The following is an 18568-nucleotide window of genomic DNA, read 5'->3' on the forward strand; positions in this document are numbered from 1 at the left end:
TATGGGGACTTCGCTGGTTGTCCAGTGGCTAAGATTCTGCATTCCCAATGCAGGGGGCTTGGGTTTGATTCTTGGTTGAGGAACTAGATCCCATGCGCTACAACTAAGCACTGCTGCTACTGCTAAGTCACTTCAGTCGTGTCCGACTCTTGTGTGACCCCATAGATGGTAGCCCATCAGGCTCCCCCATCCCTAGGATTCTCCAGGCAAGAACACTGGAGTGGGTTGCCATTTCCTTCTCCAATGTATGAAAGTGAAAAGTGAAAGTGAAGTCGCTCAGTCATGTCCGACTCTAGCGACCCCATGGACTGCAGCCTGCCAGGCTCCTCCATCCATGGGATTTTCCAGGCAAGAGTACTGGAGTGGGGTGCTATTGCCTTCACCGACAACTAAGCACAGCCAAATACATAAAATATATTTTTAAAAAAGAAAATATGCAGCATTAAGTCCATTCATTAGGAAACAAAATTGTATTAAACAATGATTTTTTTTAAAGGTTAAAAATATAATCGGATTTCCTGGTAGGAATCAAACAGTAGAGTCTGCCTGCAGTGTGGGAGACCTGGTTTGATCCTTGGGTTGGGAAGATCCCTGGAGAAGGAAATGGCAACCCACTCCAGTATTCTTGCCTGGAAAATCCCATGGACAAAGGAGCCTGGCAGGCTATCATCCATGGGGTTGGCAAAGAGATGAACATGACTGAGTGACTTCACATCAACAAAAATAAAATATATCAAGAAAATGAACCCAGAAGGCAGAAAATGAATAAAGATAAAAGCGTAAATTGGATTTCCACTTCTGTTAGTACTGGACTCAACTCTCTTTCAAAGGATAATTTGAAAAGCTGAATCAAATATGACCAGCATTCTCTAAAGGCATCAGCATCAGAGAACAAACAAGGCAATAAAGGGTTATCAGATAGAACTCCCAAGGTAAGTTAGGTGTTAGGTACCACTGTCCTCTTAGTGCATGCTGCTCAGAAGCTCAGGCATGTCCAGCTCTTTGCGACCCCATGGACTGTAGCCCACCAAGTTCCTATGTCCATGGAATTATCCAGGCAAAAATACTGGAGTGGGTTGCCATGCCCTCCTCCAGGGGATCTTCCTGACCCAGGGATGGAACCCACATCTCCTGCTTGAATTCAAGTTGGCAGGCAGATTCTTTACCACTGAGCAACCTGGGAAGCCCGTTCCTCGAAGTAGTATTTCCCATTTTCAGAAAAAGAAGCTAAGAAGCTGAGTGGTTTAGATTCGTGGGGCTATGTGAAGTATAACTGAAGTCCATAACCCAAAAGGATTAAGGACTGGAAATCCACTACCCTTCTAAAGGATGGCAGTACAGCTTCAAAGCATCTCATTCCTTGAAACTGGAATTCTGGTGATTCTGGATTGTGGGTGCCTTTAGGCAACTGTCAATAAATAAAAGTAAATCTTCTGCGAGGAAAATGAAATCATCCTACACTTCAAATTTGTTCCACCAGAAACTTAAAGAATACATTTTCTGAATGAACACACAATCAAAAGAAACCAGGCCCAGGAAGAAACCTGACAATATACACAAAACCACCAGAAATAATGGACAATAGAAATTGTTCCACATAGCTTCCATATATTGGAGTTATTGGTCATAATCCTTAGAACTTTTGTAACGATGCTTACAAAAGTAAAGGGGATAAGAAAAAATAAAATTAAGAATTTGGTACAAAATTAGAAATATTTAAAAAATAGATTTAAGAAAACTAATCAAAATTGAAAACTGAAAAATACAATAATAGAAATTTAAAATTCAATGGATAGATTTAACATAGACACAGCTGAAGAGAGAATTAATGAGCTAGAAGAGACTAAATGATAGAACAGTACAGAAGAGAGGGTAAGATACGGGGAGGATACATTTAGAAAGTCTAACATATAATTTGAAGTCCTAGAAGGAGAGGAGAAAAGTAAATGGGGTAGAAGGAAAGTTTGAAAGTCTGAAAACTTCCGGAACTAATGAAAGATATTCAGTCACAGAGTCAAGAAACTCTATGACCCGCTAAGGGGATAAATAAAAAGAAACCCACAATTAGCTACATGAGCCACAATCTAATTTTTGCCCTCTTGATCTTAACAGGCCTTTACTGCCTCTGCCTGCCTATAAATAACCAGTTCTTCAAATACTCTTAGAACAAACTTTATCCTCCTGCTGGTTCCACCTTTAATGGGTTGAGTAAACTTTGGCTCCTTATTTATCTTATATGTGTATGAGTCATGTTTTTAACATTTTTAAACTTGTACTTCGAATATACATATATGAAACGAAGATTTCATGAAATAATTCTTCTCCTTCTTGAAATATTTTCTGTTCTATTTTATTCTTTTCCATCTTATTAAAAGTTCATTTTGGTCACATTCACTAAATGTAATCTCAACCCGGTAATCTCAACCTGCCTTTTGAAAAATCCTGCCTCAGCTGACAAGGGAGTGAGTGGGTGATGGGGTGGGAGAGGGGTAGAATTGCATTAAAAAAACCCAAAAAACAAACAAAAAAAAACCCCTAATATTTAAATTAGTTACTTTGGCTTCCTCCCTCCAAAGAATCAGACGACTCTGGATACAGGATCAGGTTTTCTGGGATTTTGTTTTTCCTTTGGAGGATTTTTTTTTTTTTTTTTTTTTGCTTTCTTGCTCAGCGCTCGGACTCCGGGATTAATCCTGGGGACTATTTGGAAAAAGCCAGCGGCCGGCTCCATCTGGCCCCTGGGAAGAGAGGAGGCCAGGCCGCAGGGCAAGCGAAGGCCGGTCTCCCTGGGTGGGGCCTCGCGGCCTCGGAGGGCTCCGGGGTTGTGCAGAACTTCGCTGCACTCCTCGCCGGAGTTGAGACCAAGCGAACTTCGAGTTCACCTCGAGAGCTCGCGGAAGTGCGAGGTGGGCAGTCGCGGAAGGGGCGGCCATCGTCAGAGCTCCGTCGGGCTCCCCTAAGTCCCCCGTGCATCTTCTGCCTTGGGGTTGTCCGGCCCCTTCCCGAGCCAGGAGGCTTCCAGTTGGAAAGGGTGACTTCTGTGAGTCCCTTAGGTCATATCTGGAGGGACTGAAGACCGCGAGGAAAAGGGAACAATAAGGGCCCGCCTTAGTCCGGCACGCCCTGGGCCACCGGTACCCTTGAACCCGCCCCTGCTGTTCTGTCTCTGGGCAAATCCCAGGCGCTCTGGCTCGAGAGCCAAAGGCGCGGCGGGGCGAGCCATGAACCGAATGGGCGCTCTGGGCTCCGCGAGGCTGCGATGGGCGCTGCTGGGGAGGCGGGCGGCACTCCCTGGCCTCGGCTCGTTCGGGGCCAGAGCCAAGGCGGCGATCCCCTCCGCCCTCCCTGCGGCCCAGGCGGCTGAGGCTCCCGGAACCGGGCCTGGCGATCGGAGGCTGCGGAGCCTGGACGAGCTTTCAGGGCCAGGGCAGCTACGCCTCTTATTCCAGCTGTTGGTGCAAGGCTACGTTCTGCATTTGCACCAGCTCCAGGTAACCGAGCGAGGGTGGTGGCGGTGGTGGTGGGGCTCGGGCCAAAGGGATGCGGTGAGCACCGGGACAGAGAGGCTGGGGATGAGGAGACAATGAACAAAAAGTGGAGGACATCAGGAGAACGTAGCCCGGGACCGACTGGGGCTGTGGTCATAACCCTGGACGTGTGTAGCGGTTCTGAGTTGAAATGAACAAACAAGTCAAGGAAGGGCATGAAGCCGGAGGGCACAGGTAGGAGATAAGTCGGGAGGCTAGGATTAAATTGGATAGAGGTTGGGAGAGAAGGGAACTGTCTTGGTAATAGAATAGCAGTTGCAAGTGTGCAAGCTGCGGGATGTTATAGAACCACTTTTTCTGTGGTGATATCCCTACCAGACTTCTTTCAAAGGAAGTGGTTTCTGGAGGATTGCAGAGGTTTGGCAGTTTGCAGGGTAAATTTGCCCTTAGTGGAAAGAAAGATGTCATTGCTTAAAAGAGTGAAAGCAAAATCATAGACATTAATGAAAAGGCACATTTTTGTTATTAAGAAATCAATATCCAGTGAGAGGTTTATCCAGTGGAACACTGTTATGAGGCAGGGATGGATAGCCCACTGTCAATGGACAGAGACTGGAAAACCCAATGTTGGTTAAGTTGGAGAGGTTTTAGGAAGTGAACCGAAGAGATTCACGTGGGATCTGTCTTCCTGAGAACTATTAAATATTAATGCACCCACTCTGCCCCGGGAACTTTTCTAAGAACTGAGCTTCAATAAATTATGGCCAATACCCGTATGGGGGTTAAATGCTCTTTTGGGGGAAGGGGGGGATTGTTGTTGTTCAGTCACTAAGTGGTGTCTGACTCTGCCACCCCATGAACTGCAACACGCCAAGCTTCCCTGTCATTCACCAGCTCCTGGAGTTTGCTCAAACTCATGATGTCCATTGAGTCAGTGATGCCATCCAACCATCTCATCGTCTGTCATCCCCTTCTCTTGCCTTCAGTCTTTCCCAGCATCAGGGTCTTTTCCAATGAGTCAGAGTAAACAAATCAGTAATCAACTAATTTCAGAAAGACCTGAGTGCCCTGGGAGGAGAAGCCAGTCTGGGGATGGGGGAGATGTGGGACCTTTGATTAGACTGTGCCATCCAGGCACATGTGAGGTTATTAGTGATTGACAGGAAGCATAGACAGCCCTTGGGCTGGGCTGATGAACTGACTGGTCACCTAGTGGCTGTGCTGGGCAGTAGTAAAAAATGAGGAGGAACTGTGGGGACTTGGGATATGACAGGCCTTTGAGGAGGGCCTTGAAGGCCAGACTGCGGGTCCTGGGGGTTCCTCTGAGGGGTCATGGTGGGCTCTTGAGCAGGCATGGGGAGAAGATGGCTTCCAAGGGACACTGCCCTGTTATGTGCCATGGGATGGATTGGGCAAGAGAATCAGAGAGAGCCTCCGATAGCAATAGAAATGGCAGTATTTGAGCAACCACCTCCCCTCCCCCTCCGGAAACTGGACTGAGTTAACAATGAGAGAGAAAATGACTGTGAGGCTTTGAAAGTCCAAACTGAACAATTTCTCTGCACCTGGCTGGGCCACTGCCATCTCCCCTGGGGTCTTCTCTGTTGGGTTCATGTTTTTGAGTACGGTGGGCAGGTCACAATGCACTCAGAGATGGTTAAAAAAAATCATTTGCTGTGTGCTCCGCTCCAAGAAACTAAGTAAGCCAAGAAACCAAAGTCCTGAGAGCTTCTCCTGCTTGATTTAACCTCTAGAAATGTGAGCAACCCAGTGGATGCCCCAAGGGTGGGTACTAAGACTTCTTACCATTTCTTAGGGAAAGTTTACTGGGAAGCTTTCCTCAGGATTATCTCTATAGCAGTAACTACCAAAGAAATTCTCGACTGCCCTAGAAAGTGGAAGAGGAAGCAGGAGAAAGCCAGAAATGTGTGGCCTTTTAAAGGAGAGATCAGGACTCGAATTTTGCAGAGCCTCCTGGCTCTAGCCTTTGTATTTCAAAGATCTGGAGTCACGTGAACCTGGGCTGCTCCATGGGCAATATATTAACTCCTCCGCTGTGTGGCTGGTGTGAGTTAGTATAGAGTGGAGGGCTGCACATCCTTAAAAGCCCATTAATACCCTTTTTTTGAGGAAGAGGATGCTTCCAGTGACTCACTTTTTATCAGTTCAGATCTGTTTGGTTGCCATTCTCACAGGTTTAAACTATAAACCAGCTTTATTGGTTCCTATTAGAAAAGTCTAATAATTGTGTTAGATTATTGTGTCTAATAATATACCTGTGTGCCCATCAGGTATATTTTGCTCCAGGTATTCATGAGACCATCCAACCCACCATTTTGTTCTTCTGAAGTTCTCTTGGCTCTGCTGTCTCACAGAACTTAGTTGATTGGCCTGGGTTAATTGCCCATTCCTGAACCCATCATAGTGGCCAAAGGTGTGCTATAGCTTAGACTCATGCAGGCTCACTCCTAGAGCTGGGGCTGGGATCCCTGCCACCTAAATAGGTGTCGACTGCATAGGAGGAGGAGTGGAACTGAGATAAGGGTAGCCGACCATAATGTCCTCTGCACCATCAGTTGTCCAAAACTGCATATTACACATAAAATTAATAAAATCAGCTTAGGGAAGCATTGTAGGACTTAAGGGGTCGGCCTGGGAATTGAGACATGTGAGAACCATGCCAGTGCATAAATGCCAGTTCCCTTCTCTTTTCTAACTAAAATAATGACAAGAGTGCTGAAAAAGTGAAATGTGAACATATCTTAAATTTATATGTAAATTTACAACAAATTGATATCTTTCAAAGGTGTGGACCCTGAGAATGATAAGATCAACTGTCTATTCTGTAGCTCTGATTGTGGACTGCCTGGGTTGGTGACCCCTGTTCTGTCTCCCTAATGCTTCCTGTACATATTTGTCATTTCATGCATCATTTTTTTTATATATGTATATACTTAAGAAAATTTTTTTCCTGTGAGAAGCACTTTGAGATTTACTCTTTCAGCAACTTTCAAATATACCATATGGTATTGTCATAGTCACCATCCTGTGTATTACACCTTGGGAGGTAGTCCTGTAATCCCCACTTACTTATTTTATAACTGAAAGTTTGTACTTTTTGACCACCTTTATCCATCTTGCCCTCCTCCCATCCCTCACCTCTGGCAACCTATGGTGATGGGTTTTCTGTATGTTTGAGTTTTGTTTTAGTTTGTTTCGATTTTAGATTCCACATATACATGAGATCATTCAGTATTTGCTTTTCTCTGTCTGACATTTCATTTAGCATAATTCCTTCAAGTATATCCATGTTGTAAATGGCAAGATTTCCTTGTTTTTTATGGCTGAATAATATTCCTGTGTGTGTGTGTATGTGACATTTTATTTAGTCATTTATCCACTGATCAACACTTAGGATGCTTCTATGCTTCTATGTCTTGCCTATTGTAAATACTGCTGCAGTGAACATTGAAGTAAATAGTGTTTTCATTTTCTTTGGATAAATACCGAGAAGTAGAACCACTGGATCATATCATAGTTCTATTTCTAATTTTTTGAGAAACCTCCATACTGTTTTCCATAGTAGCTGCACCAATTTACATTCTTACCAACAGTGCACAAGAGTTCCCTTTTCTCCACATCCTTCCCAACGCTTATTTTTTTTTTTTTTTTTTTTGTCTTTGAGCCATTCTGACAGGTACAAGGTGATATCTCATTAAAGTTTTAATTTGCATTTCCCTGATGATTAGTGATGATGACTACCTTTTCTTTTACCTGTTGGCCATCTGTATGTCTTTTAAAGAAAAATGTCAATTCAGATCCTCTGCCCATATTTTAATTGGATTTTATTTGTTTGTTTTACTATTGAATTGTTTGAGTTCTTCATGTATTTGGATATTAACTCCTATCAGATATATGATCTGCAAATATTTTATCCCATTTGGTAGGTTGTCTTTTCATTTTATTGATGGTCTCCTTTGCTGTGCAGAAGTTATTTGGTTTAATGTAGTCCAACTTGTTTATTTTTGTTTTCATTACCTTTGCTTTTGCTGTCAAATCAAAAAAAAATCATCATCAAGGCTAACATCAAGTAGCTTACCACCTATGTTTTCTTCTGGGATATTTATGGTTTCAGATTTTATGTTCAGATCTTTAACCATTTTGGGTTAAGTTTTGTGTATAGTGTAGGATAGTAATATTTTGCATGTGGATATCCAGTTTCCCCAAAACCATTTATTTTGGAGGCTGTCCTATTATATATTCTTTACTCCCTTGTCATAAATAATTTATAATATATATGTGGGCTTATTTCTAGGCTCTCTGTTCTTCCACTAATTTGTGTATATGTGTGTATGCCAATACCTATTGGCATAATAGTTTTGTAATATACTTTGAAATCAGGACACAAACCCTCCAGCTTTGTTCTTCTTTCTCAAGATTGCTTTGAATATTCAGGGTCATTTTTAATTACATGTAAACTTTAGGACTGTTCATTCTATTTCTGTGAAAAATGTCATTGGAATTTTAGTAGGAATTGCAATGAATCTGTAGATTGCTTTGGATAGTATGGACACTTTAATAATACTAGTTTTTCCAATCCATGAGCATGGAATATCTTCCCACTTGTCTTCTTTAATCTCTTTCTTCAATGTCATAATTTTCAGTGAACAGGTTTCCAGGATATTTTATTTTTCTTGATACAATTGCAAATGAGAGTATTTTCTTAATTTCTCTTTCTGATTGTTTGTTATTAGCTTATAGAAATTCAACTGATTTTTGTATTTTGATTTTTTATCCTGAAGCTTTACTGGATTCAGTTATTGCTTCTATTAGTTGTTTTGGTAGAGTCTTTGGGGTTTTCTGTATATCAGGTCATCTTCAAATAGTGATAGTTTTACTTCTTTTCTGATTTGGATACCTTCTTTTTTTCTTGCCTAATTGCTCTGTCTAGGACTTCCAATACTATTTTGAATAAAAGTGGCAAGAGTGGGCATCTGTCTTGTTCCTGGTCTTACAGGGAAAGCTTTCAGCTTTTTAGTTGACTATGATATTAGCCATGGGCTTGTTACGTATAAGCTTTATTATGTTAACAGTTAGTTCAGTCACTCAGTCGTATCCAACTCTGTGACCCCATGGACTGCAGCTTGCCAGGCTTCCCTGTCCATCACCAACTCCCAGAGCTTACTCAAACTCATGTCCATTGAGTCAGTGATGCCATCCAACCATCTCATCCTCTGTTGTTCCCTTCTCCTCCTGCCTTCAATCTTTCCCAGCATCAGGGTCTTTTCCAATGAGTCAGTTCTTCATATCAGTGGCGAAAGTATTGGAGCTTCAGCTTCAGTATCAGTCCTCCTAATGAATATTCAGGACTGATTTCCTTTAGGATTGACTGGTTTGATCTCCTTGTTGTTCAAGGGACTCTCAAGAGAACTCCTATGTTAAGAGTACATTCTCTCTGTACCCACTTTTGTTAGCATTTTTATCGTAAACAAATGTGGAATTTTGTCAAATGTTTTTTCTGTATCTGTTGAGATGACCCTATGATTTTTATCCTTCATTTTGTTAATGTGTTGTTACATTCATTGATTTGCAGTTCAACCATCCTTGCATCCCTGAAATAAATCCATCTTGATCATGGAGAATGTTTTTTGTTTTTTTTAATATGTTGTTGAATTTGGTTTGCTAATATTTTGGTGAAGATTTTTTCATTTATAATCATCAAGAATACTAGCCTGTACTTTTCTTTTCTTGTAGTGTCCTTGTCTGGTTTTAGTATTAGGCAAATTTCAGCATCATAAAATGAGTTTGAAAGTGTTCCTTCCTCCCCTCCCCCACTTTTGGGGAAAAGTTTGGTATTAATTCTTCCTTAAATGCTTGGTAGAATTCCCCAGTGAAGCCTCCTGATCTTTGACTTTTGTTTGTTAAGAATTTTGGTGACTGATTCAATCTTTTTACTGATCTGCTCAGATTTTCTATTTTTCCTGTTTCAATTTTGGTATGATGTGTGTTTCTAGGAATTTATCCATCCCTTCTAGGTTATTCAATTTGTTGGCATTTAATTGTTCACAATAGTCTCTTGTGATCCTTTGTATTTCTGTAGTATCAGTTGTAATGCCTCCTCTTTCATTTCTGATTTTATTTATCTGAGTTCTCTTCTCTTTTTTCCTTTGTGAGTCTAGCTAAAGGTTTGTCTATTTTGTTTGGCTTTTTAAAAGCCAGCTGTTAATTTCACTGATCTTTTCTATTGTCTTTTTAGTCTCTATTTCTTTCTCTTAGACCTTCGTTTTTTCCTTCTATAACTTTGAGGTTAGTTTGTCCTTTTTTCTAGTTCCATGAGGTGTAACATTATGTTGTGTGAGACCTTCCTTGTTGTTTTTTTCTTCTTCTTCTTTTTTTACATCCTTCTTATTTCTTAATGTAGGCATTTATTGCTGTGAACTTCCTTCTTGAAACTGTTTTTGCTGCCTGCCATCAATTTTGGCTTTTACCGCTCTTTGCATCCTTTCCGCAAAGCTTGTTCCCACCTTCTACTGGACATTAACATCAAAGGCCAGATGATCTGTGACCTTTTGAACCCAGTAGGCTTTGTTCTGCCCAACACAGAGGATATCATTCCCATGTTCAGCAGCTTCATCACCATGTCAACCTCCTTGCTTGTCTGCATCTTGGCTGGCAGCATGGGCAGCCCCATAGTGACTCTGGAAAGGGATGATGTCTGGGTGTTCCCTCCTGCTTGGTCTCCATTGTTGCTTGATCTGCCCCAACAATCTGCCCACACACCACTGCCACGTCAGTGCCCCTAAAAGCATGTTTGATAAGTTGTTCACTTGCTCAGGAATCCCCACAGGACCTGGGGAATCATCCTTAAATATCTCAAGCAAACATTTGCATCCCCAGCCTCCTTTACCTAGGCACCCCTTCTTTAAGTTTTGGTATGTTGTATTTTCCATTTTCACTCATCTTCAGTTATTTTAACTTCTCTTTTGATTTCTTCTTTGACTTAGTAGTTTCTGTAGCATGTTGTTTAATCTCCACAATCTCCATGTTGTTTTATCTCTTTAACCAGTATTTGTGAATTGTCCAGATTTCTTCTTGCAGTTGATTTCTAGTCATACCATTATGTGGGAAAAGATGCCTGATCAGATTTCAGTCTTCTTAAATTTATTAAGACTTCTTTTGTGGCCTAACATTTGATCTATACCGGAGAATGTTCCATATTTGCTTGAAAAGAATGTGTATGTTGTCGCTTTTGGGTGAAATGTTCTGTGTAAATCTGTTAAGTTCATCTGACCTAATGTGTCATTTAAAGTCAATGTTTCTGTATTGATTTTCTGTCTGGATGATGAAGTGGATTTTCTGTCTCCTGATGTATTGCTATCTTTTTCTCCTTTTAGGTTTGCTATATATTTAAGTGCGTGTATTTCTTTCTTTTCTTTTTAATGCTCATTTATTTATTTGACTGTGCTGGGTCTTAGTTGCCGCTCATGGGATCTTTGATCTTCATTGCAGCATGTGGGATCTTTAGTTGTGGCATGCAGGTCTTTAGTTGCAGCATTCTAATTCTTTGTTGTGGCATGTGGGATCTAGTTCCATGACCAGGGATTAAACCCAGGCTCCCTGCATTATGAGCACAAAGTCATAGCCACTGGACCACCAGGCAGGTCCCCTAAATGCATTTGTTTCTTATCATTGCCTATTTATGTGGCTTAGAGACTGGGGTGTGAAGTTCCAAGGGATGGGCCTATGTTTTTCCCAGCTCTGTGTCCCCACAGCACCAGGCACAGTTTTGGGTACAGGGGAGGTTCTTGGTAATGTTTGATAAATAAATACATTTCGTGTACCAGTCAAAAGGCTGTGAGTGGTACTGAGCAGTAGCTACATCTGGTGGTAAACTTTGTGAGACTCTTCTCAGCTCCCTAATCTGAGTTGTTTGACATAAGATAGAGTGAAAAACAGACGATAATGGAGATGGGCATATTGATCAAGACTGGCCCTTCAGGTTTTAGCTTTGCAGGTTCAGAAACTAAATTTTGTCAGTTCATTAAGCATGGGTAGACTGTTGGGGACTGACCCCCAGTGGCCAAACCCATAGAAACAAATTGTGGATTGGAGTATTTATTTACAAAACTTAGCCCTCCCAGGGATCTTATACTTCATCACACAGAAGCCCCCTATTCTAGTTGCTCCTACCTGTCAAACTATCCCCAAACTTGGTAGCTTAAAGCAACAGTTTGTTATTTTCCTCATGATTTTGTGGGTCAGGAATTTGGGTAGTTCATATCAGAAATGGCATATGTCTGCTTCACAGAGGAGTGGAGCTTTAGTTTGAATGGGTGAAGATGTCTGAGATGGATCAGGTAGGGCCGTATATTTGGGCCTCAGGTCTGACTTTTAGCTGGTTTCCTTAACTTTTCTCCATGTCACATATGCTGGGGCTGGAATTTCCAAGATGGCGTCTTCAGTTGCATGTTGGGTGCCTGGACTGGTTTGACCAAAATGGCTGAGTATCTCTTTCTCCACATAGCTAGCCTGGGACTTCCTCACAGCATGGTGGGTCTCTGAATAGTCAAGACTTCTTCCAGGGTGCTGGTTTCCCCCAGAGTGGATATTCCAAGAGATGAAAGTGGAAACTGGCCTAGCATCATTTTTGCTGTATTCTACCCATCAGAGCAGTTACAGAGCACACCCAGAACCTAGAGAAGAGGATGGAGACCTGACCTATTAATGGCAGAGGTATCAAAAAGTATGTGGCCCTCTTTAATAGGCTTAACCTCTTCCTAGAATCCAGGTACCTAGGGAGAGAAATTAGTAACTGCTTTAATGGATTGCCTGGTGTACAGAACTAAAGCATAGAATTGCATGGAAAAAAATTTCATCTAGGCCTTGGATAAACCTGTTTGAACGTGCTTCTCTGGTGCCTGTTCATTAGATTAAGTATCTCTCTCTCTTCAGAGATAAACACTGCCTATTTTTGCTGTTTGGCTCCTCCTTCTGGGTTTTGTAATGACCTCTCTCATCCTGTTAACACATTCTTTCTTCAGTTTGGCTAATACCGTTGATTAGATGGATTTTCTTTCCCAGTGCTCAGGTTACCATCAAGCCTTCCCGAGATTATCCTCCAGTTACCTTGACTTGGCTCAAATATTCCTCAGTCTCATCTGGCAGACATTTACAAATTGTCCCTGAGACTCTGGTGGAGTCTAATGTATCGCTTTAAAGACTCAGGGATGGGAAATTTGAAACTAGGTATTAGGGTATAGGTGGCTCAGTGGTAAACAATTTGCCTGCCAATGCAAGAGCCGTAGGAGACTCGAGTTCGATCCCTGGGTCAGGAAGATCCCCTGGAGAAGGAAATGGCAACCTACTCTAGTATTCTTGCTGGGATAATCCCATGGACAGAAGAACCTGGTGGGCTACAGTCTGTGGGATCGCAGAGTCGGACGTGATTACCGTTACCATTAGGGTATAAAGTGTCACTTATACCAACTTAGCAAATGCACTGCCAGAATTTTTATCTTACAGATAAAATTTGTGGTCATTGAAATATTCCAGACTATTCAATATAGCAGTATTTCTGATTGGGAAATGTTAGAATGACCTACATGTCGCAGTAGGGAACTAATTAAGTTACAGTACATTCATACAATGAAATTTTATGCAACCATTAAAAAGAATAGAGGCAGGAAGGCTTTCCTAGTGGTCTAGTGGTTAAGAATCCGCCTGCCAATTCAGGAGACATAGGTTCAATCCCTGGTCCAGGAAGATTCCACATCCTGTAGGACAACTAAGCCTGTGCACCGTAGCTACTGAGTCATCACCTGAGAGCTGAAACTTCTAAACCTACGTGCTGCAGCTGCTGAAGCCTGCATGCCCTAGAGCCTGTGCTCCATAACAAGAGAAGCCATCGCAATGAGAAGCATGTGCACTGCATCTAGGGAATAGTTCCTTCTTGCTGCCACTAGAGAAAGCCTGCATGCAGCTACAAAGACCCAGCAGAATCAAAATAAAAATACACAAATAAATTAAAAACATCTTAAAATGTTAAATCTTTTAAATCTATGTGTATTAATATGAATTTCTTGCTATGATATGGAAGGAAAGTAAGGTCCAAAACCATATAATATGCCATCGTGCTTAGTTGTGTCCAATTCTTTGTGACCCCATGGACTGTAGCCCGCTAGGCTCCTCTGTCCATGGAATTCTTCAGGCAAAAATACTAGAGTGAGTAGCCATTCCCTTCTCCAAGGGATCTTCCTGACCCAGGGACTGAACCAGGGTCTCCTGCATTGCAGGCAAAAGTTTTTTACTGTTTGAAATTTTTTTACTGAGAGAGAGAGAATGTGTATAAAATATCCCTGGGAGGACACACAAGAAATTGGTAATTTCAGCTGCTTCTCTGTAAGAGTCTTGAGTCTGGACATGAGACTTAGGAGAAAGACTTAACTTTTTACTGCAGGACTGCTATGAACCTCCATCAGAGTTTCCTCTGGCTTCATCCTGCCCAGGCATAATTCACCAACTTTTGAGTCTTTTTGTACCCTTTTTGTACTGTTTACATTTTAACAGTGTGCATATACATATTCCCTTTAAAATTTTTAAGAACAACAACAAAAGAATGGAGAGCAAGAGATAAAAGGATGGCTGACCTAGCTTCCTGGTCCAGCATAATATTTTGAAGTCTTTAATAGGTCTTCCTCTTGTACTCCTGTTTGGCTCTGTGTCCTTACTTTTGATGTCCACTTCTGCGTCTGCACCCTCTTTTTAGTTCTGTGTCCATTGCTCGTCACCCTTGTCCTTGTTCTTGGAATACTCTCATTGTTCCACTCCAGACCAGCCCAACTGGCAGGTGTACACAGTGTACAGAGGTTTGCCTCTGGGTGTGTCAGGAGCGTGGCTTTGGGCTGGGAAATACTTCTGTTTTCCTAATAGCCTCTCTGAAGATGTCACAGGCAATGCCTTTTCTTGGATCACCTTTAGATCTTCCTCTACTCTCAGCCCATTGTTTCTCTACAGTAAACAGTCAGAGGGAAATTCTTATTGTTCACCTATCCTGTGCATGTCTTTGTAACCTTATGACAGTGTTTCTGTCTTGCATAAAAGCAGACATTTTTATGATTGTCAAAGTAATGGCTGCACACATGCACAAAAGTGTTTTTTTTTTGTAGCTTTGTTTGTAAAATAAAAAATTCAGAAGCATATTAAATGCCCATCAACAGGGTAGATAGATTGTGATATAGTCATATAGTGGAACACTATGCAATAGTTGTAATGCATGCACAAGCTTTTATATATCAATATAGAACTTAGCAGGGAAAGGGATAAATTAGGAGTTTGGGATTAACAGATACACACTACTATATATAAAATAGATAAACAGCAAGGAGCTACTATATAGCACAGGGAATTATATTCAATATCTTGTAATAACCTATAATGTAAAAGAGTATGAAAAAGAAAAATATATATACATATGTGTATATATATATCAAATGGAATTACTTTTTGTACACTAGAAACTAATACAATATTGTAAATCAACTATCTTCCATTAAAGAAATAGAACTCAGAACCAAAGTTGAGTATAAAATGATATGTGTTGTTGTTCAGTTGCTCAGTTGTGTCCTACTCTTTGTAACTCCATGGACTGCAGCATGCCAGGCTTCCCTGTCCTTCTCTGTCTCCTGGAGTTTGCTCAAACTCATGTCCATTAAGTGGATGATGCCATCCAACCATCTCATCCTCTATAACCCTCTTCTCCTCCTGCTTTGCCTTCAATCTTTCCTGACATCAGGATCTTTTTCAATGAGTTGGCTCTTCGTATCAACTAACCAGAGTATTGGAGTTTCAGCTTCAGCATCAGTCCTTCCAATGAATATTCAGGTTGATTTCCTTTAGGATTGACTGCTTTGATCTCTTTGCTGTCCAAGGGACTCTCAGGAGTCTTCTCCAGCATCATGGTTTGAAAGCATCAATTCTTTGGCACTCAGACTTCGTTATGGTCCAGTTCTCACATTAGTACATGACTACTGGAAAAAACCATAGCTTTGACTATATGGACCTTTGTTGGCAAAGTGATGTCTCTGGTTTTTAATATGCTTTCTAGGTTTGTCATAGCTTTCCTTCCAAAGAGCAAATGTCTTTTAATTTCATGGCTGCAGTCACCATCTGCAGTGATTTTGGAGCCCCCAAAAATAAAGTCTGTCATTGTTTCCATTGTTTCCCCATCTATTTGTCATGAAGTGATGGGACCAGATGACATGATCTTAGTTTTCTGAATGTTGAGTTTTAAGCCAGCTTTTTCACTCTCCTCTTTCACTTTCATCAAGAGGCTCTTTAGTTCCTCTTCACTTTCTGCCATAAGGGTGGTGTCATCTGCATATCTGAAGTTATTGATATTTCTCTCAGCAATCTTAATTCCAGAGTGATTCATCCAGCCTGGCATTTTGCATGATGTACTCTGCATATAATTTAAATAAGCATGATATGTAAGATACTGTCAATATTTCTAGAAATTAAAAGCCACATGAAGATGATATGAGCTATCATTGTGTGTGTATATAATATTACATATTATATTACATATAATATGTAATAAAATTACATAAATATTGACAGAACAAACACTTTTCAAATTCAAGATAGTGGCTGCTCTGGGGCCAGGGCAAAGGGAAAGATAAAAAGGGGACTTTGAAATGCTTTCATGTTTAAAAAATATTTAAAACAAATATGACAAATATTAAAAGTTCTTGATTCTGGAGGGACAGTATATAGTGTTACTTTTTAAATCACACACATTAAAATATTCATAATAAAAAATACAAGTAATCATGCTCATCATGAGTCCATATGGACACCTGGCTTGGTCTGATCTTCGAGAAGAGCGCTCAAGGCAAGATTCAGAGCAAGGAGAACCTGGGAATGCTGTTAAATATTTAGCACCTTCTGTCACTTGGAAATGTGAATTCCACTTGTGTGAGGGGGTTGAGGCTAAACTCTTGATGACACTTGGACAGCACTGACTCATGACTGTCCCAGCTGGACTCCTCTTCACCTTTGACCCTAAATGATGCCTCTTGCTGGCATCTGTCAGGGGAGGCAAAAGGGTACCCTGTGCCTGAAGTTACATCTCTCTGTTTGTTTATCTACTAGATGGTTGCCAGCTTTTCGGGCCAGGTTTGTTGACACTGGCCAAAAAGCACTTGGTGTTTATGAGTTCACTTTTGTCCTCCGACTGTTTACTTGCTGTTTCAGTGTTGTTTTTCCTGTGCTGAGAGCCTCCCTAAAGAACCATCATCAGTAAACCAAACAGGCCCCTGAGTAGGAGAATAGAACATCACAAGGCGATATTCCGTTTTTTTTTATTTGAAGGGAGATTTTAGATTGTAAAGAATCTGCCTATAATGCAGGAGACCTGGATTCGATGCCTGGTTTAAGAAGATCCCCTGGAGAAGGGAATGGCAACCCACTCCAGTATTCTTGCCAGGAGAATCTCATGGACAAAGGAGCCTCGAGGGCTACCTACAGTCCATGGCGTCGCAAAAAGTCGAACACGACTGAGTGACTATCACTTTCACTTTTACATGATTTTAATGTGTTTTTTTTTTCCTTCTGACAGCTTTCTTGAGATATAATGACATACCGTACAGTCCTTCAGTCTCTCATGTTCCAGGAGGATCACAAAGTCTGCCAAAACTCATGTTTTGAGCTCTTAAGCTGTAGCTCAGGTCTTTGAATGTGTGGATATGTGTGTGAGTTTGCCCCATGGCTCCAACCCTGACCTTTCACTGATCCAGCTAAGGATTCTCAGAGGCAGAGATCACCCCATCAGACAGACATTCTAAATATTTACTTTTATATATTTATTTAGCTGCATCGGGTATTAGTCTCAGCATGTGGGATCTTAGATCTTCATTGCGGCACATGGGATCTAGTTCCCGGACCAGGGATCAAACCCTGGCTTCCTGTATTGGGAGCACGGCGTCTTAGCCACTGGATCACTGGGGAAGTCCCCAGATAGATATTCTAATTTTACTGTTAGGAGCTCATACCAAATCTGTTCTGTTTGTCTTAGGCACCATCAGGTGGAAGTCACTACAACCATGACTCTCTCTAGTTTGACTAGGCGATTCATAGGGTCGCAAAGAGTCGGACACGACTGAGTGACTGATCTGATCTGATCTGATCTGATTTGGACTGCAGCAGACTACCGGAGAAGGCAATGGCAACCCACTCCAGTATTCTTTCCTGGAGAATCCCAGGGACGGGGGAGCCTGGTGGGCTGCCATCTCTGGGGTCGCACAGAGTCGGACACGACTGAAGTGACTTAGCAGCAGCAGCAGCAGACTGCACCCAGGCTCCCTGTTCAGGGGACAACTAGAGTTGTCAGCAACCACACCTCCCCCACCTCAGCTGGGCCACAGAAGTTCTGGGCAGTGTGATTGTCTATTGCCACCCATGCTGAAGCATGTAGAACAACCCGTGACTGATGAATAAACAAAAGAGGCCAACGGTAGCAGGATGAGGCCGAACAGGCCAAATCAATGTCCAGAAAGTTAATCTTGCTCTGTCATCTTTAGTGGAGACTAGTTTTCTGATGTCACTGGATCTTGGGACATTTCTGAGAGTTTTCAGATCAGATTCTCTCTGGCCAGTGGTCAAGTTGAGGGTGGTGACAGCAGTCTGGATTAAACTGGTGAGATGTCTGTAGACAAGAACTGAAAGAGAGAGATTAATAGTCCCTCCCTCCACCCCCAGCCTCCCAGGGTTGATCTCCGATGTCCCACACGCTACAGGTGCGCCTGTCATTTTCACAGCCACATGATCAGTTTGAGCAGTCTCTCTAGCAGTCACTCTATTCTTTGTCCCCATCCTCCTGTGTCTTACCCTCACATGATCCCTGGTTTCTCCTGAGGTGCCTCAGTTGTTTCTTTCTTGTATACCTGGTACCACCCTAGAACATCTCCCACCTCCTGACATGGGGGCCACATCAAGACCACCTTAGGAGTTGTCACCTCATATCATGGTCATTAGCATCAACATCTATGATTGTGCAACAGCGGCAAGCAGAGATGGTGACTGAA

At 41.9% G+C, this 18568-nt stretch overlaps 1 protein-coding gene across 1 annotated transcript in view; it reads left to right on the forward strand.

The window, feature by feature from the left end:
* Positions 1-2739: 2739 nt before the first annotated feature.
* Positions 2740-18568, forward strand: part of LOC133228986 (sterol 26-hydroxylase, mitochondrial) — a 41608-nt gene continuing 25779 nt past the window's right edge. The window contains exon 1 of the mRNA XM_061385134.1: positions 2740-3491. Within this exon, the coding sequence (XP_061241118.1) occupies positions 3222-3491 (270 nt within the window). The 5' untranslated portion in view covers positions 2740-3221. The remainder of the gene's footprint in view (positions 3492-18568) is intronic.

Source organism: Bos javanicus, chromosome 2 (assembly GCF_032452875.1).
Source record: "Bos javanicus breed banteng chromosome 2, ARS-OSU_banteng_1.0, whole genome shotgun sequence".
In the NCBI taxonomy this organism is placed as follows: domain Eukaryota; kingdom Metazoa; phylum Chordata; class Mammalia; order Artiodactyla; family Bovidae; genus Bos; species Bos javanicus.